This window comes from Delphinus delphis, chromosome 9, assembly GCF_949987515.2.
Source record: "Delphinus delphis chromosome 9, mDelDel1.2, whole genome shotgun sequence".
Taxonomy (NCBI): domain Eukaryota; kingdom Metazoa; phylum Chordata; class Mammalia; order Artiodactyla; family Delphinidae; genus Delphinus; species Delphinus delphis.
The window spans coordinates 95,012,890-95,026,361 of NC_082691.1; the positions used below are offsets into that span (position 1 = coordinate 95,012,890).

General features: G+C 49.0%; 1 protein-coding gene across 1 annotated transcript; it reads right to left on the bottom strand.

Annotated features, from left to right (window-relative positions):
- Window positions 1-4,415: 4,415 nt before the first annotated feature.
- On the bottom strand, window positions 4,416-12,684 carry LOC132430549 (putative DBH-like monooxygenase protein 2). Its single transcript, XM_060019806.2, is given in 16 exon segments — window positions 4,416-4,634; window positions 4,927-5,047; window positions 5,815-5,945; window positions 7,054-7,113; window positions 7,241-7,337; window positions 7,620-7,711; window positions 8,031-8,197; window positions 8,399-8,501; window positions 8,689-8,799; window positions 8,801-8,857; window positions 9,686-9,769; window positions 10,012-10,084; window positions 10,086-10,165; window positions 11,373-11,482; window positions 11,485-11,515; window positions 12,397-12,684. Coding segments are annotated over 16 exon segments (1,824 nt in total).
- Between the last annotated feature and the right edge of the window lie 788 nt (window positions 12,685-13,472).

Sequence of the window (13,472 nt, forward strand, 5' to 3'; positions counted from 1 at the left end):
TTTTATATGGGAAACATGATATTTTCTGCCAGTGAAATTAATCCAAGGGTACACTATAGCTTGCAGACTGGAGGTTCTCTGCTCAGAGTGGTCAAAAACTCTTGCTTGGAAAAGCTGACATTTTTCTAAATTGACTTTTTTTTCTAGGTAACTGTGTGCCTTTAAAAAAAAGTTGCTCCATTTTCATACTCTTTTTGTATAGATCTTATGCTTGTTTCTTTTTTTAAAATTAACATTTTTATTTTGAAATAAGTGTGGAGAAAAGTTGCATAGTATAAAAACTTCATTATATTCTTCACCCAGATTTCCCAAATATTATCCATAAACTATAAATTATTTACCATATTTCCTCTCTCTCACACACGTGCACACGTGCGTATAATTTGAGAGTTTGTAGACACAATGTCTCAACATCACAAAATGCTTCAGTGTGTATTTCCTAAAACACAAGGACATATTCTTACATAACCACAATATAATCAGCCAAGTCAGGAAGTTAACGTTCAGACAATGCCACCATCTAATGCACACACGTTAGTCAAATTTCACCAATCATCCCAATAATGTTCTTTACAAAAAACACTAAACAACAACAATGACAACAGCAACAGGTAGTAATTTGGATGAGGAGCACATGGTGCATTCATTTTAACTGGATTTTTGGGGGGTTTTTTTGTTTGTTTTTTTTTGCGGTACGCAGGCCTCTCACTGTCGTGGCCTCTCCCGTTGCGGAGCACAGGCTCCGGACGTGCAGGCTCAGAGGCCATGGCTCACGGGCCCAGCCGCTCCGCGGCACGTGGGATCTTCCCGGACCAGGCCACGAACCTGCGCCCCCTGCATCGGCAGGCGGACTCTCAACCACTGCGCCACCAGGGAAGCCCTGGATTTTTGTTTTTAAGTTTACTGTGGAACTATACCTCAGCCCCTCATTTTCCTTCTTGATTTTGACATTTTCACAATTACAAGTCAGATCTTTGTAGAATATTCCTCATTTGGGTTTGTCTAATATTTCCTCATGGTTATACCGAGGTTGTACATTTCTTGGACAGGTATTACGTAGAATTGATGTTATGTGTTTCCTGGTATGCCTGTCAGGAGGCACATGATGTCTGTCCATGATTGGTGATGCTAACTGGCTTACTTCCTTGAGGTGGGGTCTGCCAGGTCTATCGTAAAATTACTATTTCCTCTCATCATAATTAATAAATATATAATGAGGAGATACTTTGAGGCTATGTAGCTATTGGGTTACTCTCCTATTTTGTCACCCATTGATGATTCTTGTCTGATTCAATTTATTACTATACATTTATTAAATGGTGATTTTCTAACTTCACATTTTTTTCTCTATATTCATTACTTGACATTTAAAGGTCTCTTCTTTGCTATTTATTTTTTGAGTGATGCTTGGTAAATAGCTTCTTCCCTGAGCCCCCCCAGATGCACCCCTTCTCTGAGATCCCCACACATCCTCATAATCCAGCAACTAAAAGTCTAACTCTTGGAAATCAGGGGGCTTCCAGGGCTCCTCTTCACTGGCGTTCACTTGGACTGGTCAGTGCCTGTGCCGTGGCTTCAATATGTGAAGCCAGAATGGGATTCCTGCCCATCCAGGAAATAGACTAGTTAAGGGCAATTGAACTTCTGGTTCAGTGGTCCTCAATCTCAGATGCATATTGGAAACACCTGGAGAGTTTAATCATTCACTAATGCCTGGTTGCTGCTCCCATCACCCAGGTGACTCTGATATGCTGTCAAGGTTGGGTGTCACTGCCGTGGTGGAGCAGTGGAGTCGGGGAGCTTTCTTGTTTGTCTCAGCTAAGTATAGCAGGAATTTAAACGTGGTGAGAATTCTAGCAAACAGGAATAAGAAACTACGTTATCAGCTCATGAAGGAGAGGGAGACAGACAGGGGAAGGAGGAAGAAGCAGAAGGAATTGGAGAAGAAAAATAGAAGAGACGGGAAGAGAGGAGAGAGGGAGGGAGAGAAATGGGGCAAAGTATAAACAATGGATAAAGCTCATTTTAGGGCCTGTGGGAATTCTTGCGACTTTCCTATAAATTTGAAATTGTAACAAAATATTCTTATTCCTCAGGAAAGACCAGATCCTTGTAAACTTTAGCCTGTGGGTCCTCTTGTCGTCACAGAAAAAAGTAATGAGGGAATACATCCCTTATTTGCTCTCCACATTTCAGGTGGAGCTCTGAGTAGAGGAGGTGAGATGCAAAAAGAGTTACAGTCTCAGAGTCACTCAGAGCTGACCTGAACTTAGAGACCACTGAGGGAAGAGGAATGACAGAGACCCATGTGCCAGAAGGTTCTAGGAGGAAGTTGGGGTCATCCCTTTCCACCTCAACTCTGAGCCCTTCTTTTTGTAGTGTATCATTAGGCTTTCTGGAAACTGCAGTCACAAAACACATAAACTGGAAAAACACTTGAGGTCATCTAATTCACGCTCCTACCCTGTGTAGGAATGTTTTCAAACATTTCCCCGTCTAATATATATGCATAATATCAATATAAATGCATCCCTTTTAAATATAGGAACAAATCATTCTCCATAGGTTGATATAAATATAGTTCCTCTCTGGAGGCAGTCAGCAGCGGGGGAAATGACCCATGGCACTGGGCAAGACTCAGAGGTGGATGCTGTGAACCCAAGGAGAAAATGGCCAGCCAGGGGCTCATAGAGGCTTCACCTCAGCTCCACAAGGGCGGGGGGGGGGGGGGTGCTTGTCCATTTCCTGTTCATTTAGGTGGCTTCTGTTCTGACCTAATGTCAAGCTCACAGAGGATGCTCAATGAATATGTGCCTGGCGACTAAATGCTGAGATCAAGAGATGGAGAGGAAAACAAAATGAAAGAAGGAAGGCTTAATAAGAACCAGAAATTGAAGTGGGTACAGAGGAGAGGAACTGCACAGGGCCATGAGCTATACAAATGGAGCATTAGAAGATCCTGGCTGCAGAACCTTGGAGTAGCTGCCCAGCTGACTTGAACTTGTCAAGACAGACCCGAGAATAAGGCTGTAGCACAGACCGAGGTTTGTCATCAGAAACCCAGCCAGGAGGTTCTTCTGTTCTTGTCTTTTTGTTTTTACCTAAAAGATCGAGGTCGAAAGAATTTGCTTGGGGGGCTTGGAGTAACACAGATTGGAATAGAAATGTCAGACTTATTTGTTAATTGGGCAAACCAGAGAGAAAAGGTCTCTTTAGATTGTTTTAAGTTTCTGTCTAGATTCATTTTTATCTGTGTGTTTCTTCACGCTGTAGAATGTAATTTGTGCACTTCAGACTGCCGTCAAAGGGCCTCAACCGTGTTTTAAGATTACGACCTAAAGGAGAGCCTTCATTTCACTTGAATGTTGACAGCAGAGAAGCCCAGCAGTGAACCCAGACGATCCCTCTGGCTTCGGGTAAGCTCGGCCCCTCAAGCAGTGGCGAGGAGTTTACGGAGGCTAGATCCCTGATCTCCAGGGAGTTAGGATCCCTCTAAATACCTCGGAATATTCAGGGTAGGGGTCCCTTCCAGAAGGTAGGAACCGTGAGCAAGGCGGTTCATGCACTAGCATGCCCTTGACCTGTTCTCAGAGCCCAAGTCAGCCTCCCTGGCCAGTTAGGCTCTTGACACCTGGTGATCTGAATGTTGAGAAAGTGATACTTGTCGAGTAAATAAAGATCATCTGACAGTGGAGGCACAGGTGAGGCAAGCAAGGCCTGCATTAGATGTTGCAATTTGGGCAGCCAGCCCTCCACTGCCCTCTGGATGCCTTATCCTGAGCCATTCAAGAGACCTCCCAGCTGTCTCTCCTGGACCGGAGGCTCAAAGGAAAGAGATGGCAACAGGAATCAAGGTGAATTCTATTTAACTTGGTGTCTTGAGCTTTGTTCCTTGTAAACAGAGCACCTTCCTTTACTGCAAATCACACATGTGGCTTGCTGTCTCTGCCTCACAGGGAGGGTTGGACAAAAATGTCAGAAGAAAAGAGAAACCGGAGCCGCTCCAAGGCCAGCATGGGCTGAGGAGGGGTTACAGGGCTCCCGCCTCTGCATTCAAGCCCCCTCCTCCCCACGCGGCATCCCCTCAGTCAAGCTGGGGCACTGGACTGCTCAGAGACCCATCACCTCACCCAGCCTTGAATCTAGATTTTGTTAGAAAATGTGTGGTCCCACCAATGCTTCTAAAGCTTTAAAGGATGGATTGCCGAGCTCGTCACGGGAAAGGCTTTAGGGACTCTGTGTCACGCCCAAGCCTGCAGGTTCATGGCCGAAGTCATGAGAAGGGCACAGATGGAGGACTTTGGGGGCCAAAGCAGAGGGAGTTTCTGTGTTTGGTGATAAGGGGAGGCCTGAGCAGGGAGGGGCCTGAGTATGTGGCATGAGGAAACGGTATCAGGCTCCAGCCCGCAGGGTGGCTAGGAGCCAAGACACGGCCCCCTGCCCAAACAAGAGGGCAGTCGGGGGGGGCGCCTTGGTGTGGCAGCGCTGGAGCCCGAGAGGGCCATGGGGGCAGCCCTGAAGCCTACAGGGGTTCTGTCCTGGGGCTCCACTTTGCCTCTGGAGGACTCTAAGCAAGGACCCCGGGGAGCAGGGATGATTCCCGGAATCCAGCCTGTTCTGTTTTCCACTAGTTCCTGCAGGAGAAGGGAGAAAATGGGTGAAGGTGGAAGCATCCCCACCTCCTTTCCTCTCCTAAGACCTTACTTGGTCATCCCCAGGACTTGCAGCCTCACAGGCTAGATGGGAGACTACCATCCACACCCACAGCAACATCAGTGCTCTTTCTGCTCCCTCAGCTTCTCCTTCTTTGACCCAGCGTTCCTGCCATTGGCATTCATACCCCTCATTCTTCTCTTTTCCAGCCTCGTCCAGTACCCTCCCACTCCCCTCCATCCCTAACCCTGGGAGGGTGGTGTCTCCTGGGACACTTATGTCAATGGTCTTTATTATCACCATCTGCTGGGCCTCCTCGCAGGCCTTCTCAGCCTTTTTAATGTTCTCCGGAGTCCATTCCACATTGTTCATGGCCATCATGCCCTCCATGGAACTGTCATGGGCAGGAAGAACAGACAGTAGTTTAGGGTTGACTGAAAGCTTTGACAAAATGTGTATAAAATAGCCTCACTTTTGTTAGCATCAGTTCCATGTTGGCATAAACCATAAGGAATGTCTTACAACTCAATGGCACAACTGTGAGCTTGGCAGGAGAAATATCATCAGAGCTCAGAGAAGAGGATTTTTAAAAGTGAAAAAGAGAAAGTTCTGGACTTCCCTGGTGGCGCAGTGGTTGAGAGTCCACCTGCCAGTGCAGGGGACGCGGGTTCGTGCCCCGGTCCGGGAAGATCCCACATGCCGCGGAGCGGCTGGGCCTGTGAGCCATGGCCGCTGAGCCTGCGCGTCCGGAGCCTGTGCTCAGCAACAGGAGAGGCCACAACAGTGAGAGGCCCGCGTACCGCAAAAAAAAAAAAAAAAAAAAAGAAAGTTCTGACTCTTTAAAGAAGTGTTTCTTAATCTGGGGGCCATGAAGTCCAAGAAGGTTGATAGGGTGACTTCAGGGAAACTATAAATGTCCTGAAATTATATGTGAAATAGGATGTGTCTGCAAAGATGTGCATTTTTCTTGGAAAGGAGTTTCAGCGCTTTCATCAGTCTCAGGGAGGCCCCTTAGTCCCAAGTAATTAAGGGTCACTACTTGAAAGTAAACAGTCTTTGAATCAGGTAGTGCATGAGAAAAAGGCAGACAAATACTTTGTACACAAGTGATCTGACTTCTAGAGGTCACTCTTAAGGGTCTTATCTTTCAGGATGACTCACTCTGATGCCTCCTCCCCCAGCACATGGGCCACGTAGATGATGTCAGCATACCCCATGCAGCTGGAGATGTTGTTTCGGATATAGTAGAAGAGAAAGATGAGGCACATCTCATTAACGGTGCTGGGACCCCCCTGGAGAAGAAGAGAGAGAGAGAGAGATGGAGAGACAGAGATACACAGGCATGCAGAGAGAGAGGAACAAGGTAGGCAGAAACTAGATTAGGTGATCATTCTACCAATGAGACTGTTTTCCTTTTCCCTTAACCTTGAGCCAGCTCACTAATTGTTATTTACTACTTCTCACCACATTTGCTTTCTCCTCCTGTGTTTCTAACTGGTGGACAATTATTGATATTATTTCCAAAGAAATATCCCACGTATCTTCCCCATCCTCTACATTTCCATTGCTATTGCCCTGGTTTGAGAAAAGATGGTTGAGAAGATGAGATAACATACCGAGTTTCCCAAAAAAGCCACTCCCTTTTAGCTTCCCTGGAATTCCCCATCTCTACATGTCAAAAGCAGGACCCACTCAAATATGTCACATGTTCAGGTCACTGTAATAGGACCTGATGATTTTGTTCCCCTGTGAATTCCCCTAGTGCGTTTTCCCCATTCTTCTCTTACGGTGTATTTTACTTTCTAACTTGTGTTGTAATCATTTGTATGGCTGTATTTTCTTCCTTGGAAGCATGCAATCCATTTTGAATCCTACAGACACTGAGACATTCCTGACACACAAAATATGGGTTCCTTGTGACCATAATAATAATAGCTAACTCTGACAATCTACTAAAAGTCGGGCAATGATCTAGATGTTTTAGGCGTGTTAATCAACTCTCCCCTAAATCTTATGAGATAGATAGTATTAATTCTTTTGAGAATTAGGAAACTGAGACACAAGGAATCTGAATAATTTGTCTAAGGTTATAAAGTTATTAATGATCATGTTGACATTCAGACCCAGGCGATCAGGCCCAGAGTCCACGCTCTTAGACACTATCACATGCTTTCCTTTCATAATCTTAGTGGGTCGTTGACAGAGAAAACGGGAATCCTTGTACCCATCTTACAGTCATGGGGATGCGAGAGCATGAAGCCCCATGTGCCTGGGTAATACCATTGGAGAAAGAAAGGGGCTTCAGCTGGAATAATCTGAGTCACGTGATGGCCAAGGCCAGGGATGGGGCTCTATTCTGAGGCTACTGTCATTGACCACGATGGGGAGAGAGGTACTTACAAAAGTCAAGGAGTCGTGGTCCAGCGTCTGATAGTGACACCCTACCAACAATTCATCTCCCTGTGCAGAGCGAAACAAAGGCTCAAAGTAAGACACAGAGGGACTGGTACAGTCCTCTTGGCTAACAGTAGTGAGTGCTGACCCTGCCTTCCCCCAATGCCAGCCATGCCTCCCCCCAGGCTCCCACTGGCTTGATGGCCACTCAAGAAGGTAAATCTCAAGTCTCCTGCAGATTCAAGTCATAGGTATCATCTTTCCAGATTGTTTGGCGTTGTGTTCCATTTCTGGAGGGGGACAAGGGGAGGGGACAGGAATAAGGAGAGGATGAAGCAGGGAGGGGGTCTATCAACAAAGAAGCAGCGTGTGCAGTCATTCTGTGGGCACAGATTGCCCGTAAAATGAAAAAGCTCCCTCCACTGTCATATTCCTGTCGTCACTACTATAGGGATAGTTCTAGCTTCTCCTACTCCCAACTGAGCATAACGTCATGCCACAGAATAAATAATTATTGCTAACATTTATTTCCAAATACAGAAGGGAGAGCTTCCAATCCGTGTCTTCCTTACCTGTATTGCACGGCCTGCAGAGTGCGGCCAGCCAAGTGGGTGTGGAACAGGTAGCCGCAGACCTGGATGTCAGGCACCGGGGCCCCGTTCATCTGTGGCAGGGAGGAGACCACCTGGCTTGTCAGGAACTCTCGTCTGGCCCCGCTCCTCGGTTTCCTCCTTTCACATCTGACACCTTCATCTTATGACTGAGACACACCCCTTTAGTCCCTACTGGACCTCCTGGCCCCTCTTCCTGCCCCGCAGCCCTGCCTCCTGGCTCCCCCGCCCCATTCAGGTGAGCGATTTTCCTGAGCACCAGGCAGTGGTCATTCTCCAAATCTGGGGCTCAAGCTGTGCCTTGTGGGTCACAGCAGATTTGCGATGGGGAACTGGGAAGCTCAGGGGAGGAGGGGTGCCTCCCAGCTTCACCTCGTCAAACTTCTCTGCCTTACACAGCCCATAGGACGCGAAGGACTCGGCACCCGGGGGTATGAAGTGGATGGGCAAAGTGCAGAAGCCCAGCTGCAGGACACCCATGTCATATTTGCGTAGCTGCGCCGTGTAGTACACTCGAATCCCCGAGGAGCCGTATACACCTGGTGCAGGAAGGACCAATCACAGGATGCAGGAGACCGTGTCGCACGGTGGGGAGGAAGAGGCCCTGGGAAAGTGGGGGGGGGGGGGCGGGGGGGCGCTGCCAGCAGAAGACGCAGGCGTGCATCCTGCACCCCTTCCCGACACCTAGAGGGCTCAGCCAGCCTCACCGCGGCTCTCCCGTAAATGCTCTAGGCGCTCACCAGGAAGACTGTGCAAACTGCTGTAGTGAATCTCCAGTCGGACCCACTGGGGGTCCAAAGCCATCCCAGTAGAGATACCCACGTCACCTGGAAACTGGTAACTCTGTTGGATGGAGGGTGATTTGGCGGCAAGAATGGCTGGGAAGTAGGTGCAGGGACCCGGGCCTGCCCTTGTCTTTTGGCCCTCGTCCCAGCCCTCCCGTTTCCCCACCTTCCATCAATCCAACAATCCCAGTTGCCCAACCACACGTGTCCCCTTAGCGGCTGATTTCTCTCATCACACGACTCACTGTGTCCCCGACAGCCCAGCCCACGATGACCTGTGAGCAGAGGGAGGAGGCGGGGTCGGCCCCGTAGCAGTCGCTGATGCCCTTGGGCAGAGCACTGGTGTTGCCGCAGGCGGTACACCAGGATGTGGTGCACCGTCGTCTCCTTGTGATGGACCAACTTGGGCTCAAACTGGGCGGGGGATGCAGGACAGAGTGTGGTCAAGATCTTCTGGGCCATGTTCTTATCCCCCCTATTCCTTTCCCCCAAATAAAACTATGCCCGTCCCCACTTCTCTCTCTTTCTCTTCTGTTTCCTCTGTTTTTTTTTCCTTCCCCAACCTATCATTTCCCCTGCACTCAGTCTGACTCCTCACTCAGCCCTCACCCTTTTAAAATCCCTTCCTGATAGCACAACACACTTGATCCAGCCGGGAACATCCCAAGACTTTCTACTTTCCCGTAATAACCTCGTCAGTTCTCTATATTTGAGCATGTGATCATGCCTTGTTGGATTCAGTCTCTAAAGAAAACAATGGCTCCCACACATTTGCCACTCATTGTAAGGTCACACTTTTATTTATTTGATCAAAATTGAAATCACTCAAATGTGAAGTCAGATGACCGACTTGAGTTTCCTCTAGCCAGACTTTCCCGACTTGACAGCCTTTGGCCACGTCTCCCCAGCCTGCACCTCCTCCTGGGCTAAGAGAACACAATTCTGGGCCCAGGACAGGACTTATACTTTGTTCTTTGCAAACACTTATTAACCAATGACCGTCATCAAAATCGCTGCTGCACTGTGGGGCGTGAATAAAACAGTGCTGGGAGCTGTAGTTCTGGGCTCGGGAAATCGTGAAACTGCCACCTCCACCAAACCTGGCCTGGCCCCCGTGTTCTCCTGACCACCTCCCTCCTTCATCCTCCCAGCAGTTTTCTGAACACCATCTCTTCAGAGTCAGCCATGCCCACTGCCTGTCTCAACCACCTTGACAATGTCCTGAAGTCTGTTTCATGGTACCTTGTAGATACGGTGCTTCTTGCTAACAATGTAGAGAGGGAGGAAGGTGCAGGCGTACGTGGTGTCATCCTCTGGGATGAAGAACTGGAGAAGGACACACAGAGGCTGAGCAGGTGGTAGGGAGTCTCCTGGAGAAGCAGGGGAAGGGACAGGTCGGGGAAGGGCGGCCACTTGAGAGCCAGTTTGACCATCCTCGGGGGACCAAGGGGAGTCAGAGGAACCTCAGTTCCAGGAACATACTGAATATTGGGTGCAAGAGGAAGGTCTGGATTGAGACGAAGGTGGGCAGTGGCTGGAGGCGGCTGGGTGGGGAGGAGGGGCCTTACATCAGTGATCTCCAAGTCATGGATGATGGTGTCCTCGGGGACATCGAGATCATCGGGGTGGACAATTTGTAGATGGACTCACAAAAGTACGCTCCCGATCCAGCTTCAGAGTGTCATCTGGGCCGTAGGTGGCAAGCACCCTCACAGTGTCACTCTGGGGGCATCGAGGTACTGCAGCCCACGAGCAGCACTTTGCACACACCCACACCCAACCACTGACACAAGCCACTTGCTCACATCGACACAGTGGAACTTACTGGGACAGAGTGAAGGGACAAACTAGGTGATTAAATAGTTAATACCACAAGGGGATTGTAAGTAGAGAAAAAAGTATGGCGGACCCCTGTAAGTTAATGATCACTCAAGAAAGCAGGTTTACTTAACCACAAAACCAAGCAGGCTTGCTTAGCAACAAAACCATGCAACAGAAGCGTGAGACATGCCCCCAAACAATAAAACAATGGTGACATGAGACCCATATCCTTCCCAGTGAGCTCAGTAAGTTAATGACCCCTAGGACATGCTCTCTGCACACATAGAAAACAATAATTTATGGAAAGGTGACATGTCAAAGTGAAAGACCCTCACTGTACTGAGACCTGAAATAATTTTTCCGTAGTACCACGACAGTCCTGGCTTGATCATGTTGGGACAAGAAAACTCCCCTGCCCAACCTGGAGGCAGAGCTGATGATGGAAGCTTGTGTCTACTCAAGAATGAGGAAGAAGTTGGTCTTCTCCCCCTCCCCAGTTTTCCTTTGATTGTAAAACTGTAGACCACTAAGTTCTCTGGGGCAGCACCCTCTCACCCACCTGATATAAGCCTCACAAGCTTCCTATTCTAATAACTCACTTCTTATCTATCACTTTGCGTCTCCCTGGATTCTTTCTGCACTGAGACATAAAGAACCAGAGCTCCTTGGAGCCCCCCAAAATGCCACCTAGCGGTTTCAGAAAGGAGAACACTTCAGACTGGGGGTCAGAACTAGTCAGGTTCCAGTTCTGCCTAGAGGCTGACTTGCTGGAGATGTTGAGTAAGTCACACCCCCTCTCATGTCCCCTGTCTGAGCCTGTGTCCACATCTGGTTCATGACACTGAAGTTCAAGATCAGACAAGGTTCTTCAGGAGGGGACACTAGGGAGGGTGGCATGGGGCTGAGTCAGTGGGAGGCCACCTGTAGAGGGCTGGTGGAATCAGAGGCGGCAGGATTGGGGCCGTGCCTGGGAAGGCTGAGAGAGACGAGGGCCCTGGAACCAAGACTGGCTGCCTGACAGGCATGGCCATTCCAGGTTGGGGGTGACTTCACCTCCTAGAAGGAAGGCTGCTTGTGAGCAAATGCTCCTCTCTCCTCCCTCTTTTACCGTGATATCTTGGTCTTGAGGGTCACAGGAGCAGAAGGGCCTGGAGAAGCACATGGTGGTATAGATGGTGTCTTCTGTCAGTGCCTGCAGCTCTGCGTCCTGGCTCCCTCCTCCAGAGCGTCTTCATCCACCAGGTGCTGATTCTAGGGTCCAGGAAAGGTGAAGGGGTAAGAACCAGGAGCCCTACGTGGTCACGGGTTCAGAGTAGTCTGGGTCCATTTAGCCCCAATAAAGTACCAAATTAGCAGAACCCAGCTCTGTATTATAATTTGCTCCTAGGACAGAGCATGGCATCAAGGGGGGATTCGTGGGGAAGAGGGATGGACAGTGATGGAGTTTAACCACTTGACCTTGCTTTGCTTCTCCCATTTCAAATCTCATCTCCATAAATCCTAATATTCCTGTATCCTCAAGTCTTAAAAGCTCACTTATTCTCTGAACTGTCTACGCTATTCCTCTTCTCATGGGGCTCTTAACATGGGCACTTCGCCATATAAATGAAGTTCAGATTGAGTGAGACTGGGAGACAGGTGAGCTGCGTCTTCATCTGTAAAATGGGGGAAGAAACCTCATGGTGATGCTGTGAGGTTTAATGTGCAAAGAATTTGGACCAATGGCTGCTTAACCAAAAATGAGTAACAGTTTTAAGCTATTATTGTTGCAGGTGCTGATGTTGTTAGATTATTTTATGTTGTGGTCTATTTGACTGATCCTAAAGGTAACTGAAGATGAGGACTGTGTACCAAACAGCTTTGACTCTTCCCCCAGTGACCTGCACCGAGACTGTGGTCCAGGACTCTCTCTCTTTCAGTCCAATGGCTCCATTCCCTTGGCAACTTAGAGACATGCAGTCTGGAAGACCTAGATTCAAACTCTCCAATGGACCATTTCTGTAGGGAGAGGTCAGCCATCAGTTGGTGCTCTGGGCCTGGATGTGTTTGGAAAATGTGGATCCTTCCTGGACTCAGAGCCACCCTCCACCCAGCAAGAGACCCTCACGGGAGGGAGTCACCCTCACACTCACTGAGAAATAGACATTGCCGTCCGGCGAGACTCCTCCAACAACCAGATTGCTTCCCACCATGGTGTAGCTATTTGTGATACCCAGGCCCACCCAGCCAGCTGTCTGGACCTGGAGCTCAAAAGTGACGACGTCAGCCTCAAGGTCAAAGTCCCAGTGCAGGAAAGTAACATTAGAAGGATCTAGGAACATGGAATAACGCAGACGTGATGTGAGGCCCAGGTGGTTGCCTTGAGAGGAGGTCGGCAGGGCCGTAAGTAGGAGAAGCCGAAAGAGAAGGGCACAGGCCATGGCTCCTGGGGTCTGAAGCATCTCTCCTTAGATGGACATTCAAGAAGTATGGACTTATATGTACCTCTGCCTGTGCTAGGTACCGTGCCACGGGGGAGGGACAGACTGGGGCTCTTCTGATCTCATTATCTCTGGGTTCAGAGTGGTACCACTTACACAACTTGGAGGCGTAAGGTGCCCAGAGAAGGTTGCCCTTGCCCTGGAGTAGGGACCTGGCGTGAAATTCTTGGGAATGAATCACTCAGTCTCCTCCCTCCTGACCCAATACCAGTGTCCTACCCATGGGGACCCTGCAGAATCAAGGAGGTTTTATTTCTTCCTGCCTCTCCCTCTATTTCTCTCTCCCTCCTTCCGTTCTCTCCCTTTCTGCCCCCACCATCCCTGTATCCTTGGATGTTCTTACTGAGCGCTCTGGCCTCTGGCACATGTCCCTCACCCCAACTTCTTACGGGCATTTTCTATTTTGTCTCTATATAGAAGTGATGCACAGACAGGGAGTGGGACTCCAAGTGGCCCTGCCTTCCAGCCTCCCTACAGTGCAGGAGGAGAGGAGGTGTTGGGAGATGCGGAGGGGAAGGCTATGGTCTCCATCTCCTGGAGGAGTCTTTACTACTAATCCCTGGAAGGACATGTAGAGGTGAAGGAGTCATAATCAGCTTTCCAGATGGGCACGTCTGGGGCAGCTGCAAGTTTCTGCACGTCGCTGGGGAGGAGCAAAGAGGCGGAGGAGGGGAAGGAGAGGGAGAAAAGGGGGAATAAATGTGAATTTGCCTTTGGGGTACTCTGCA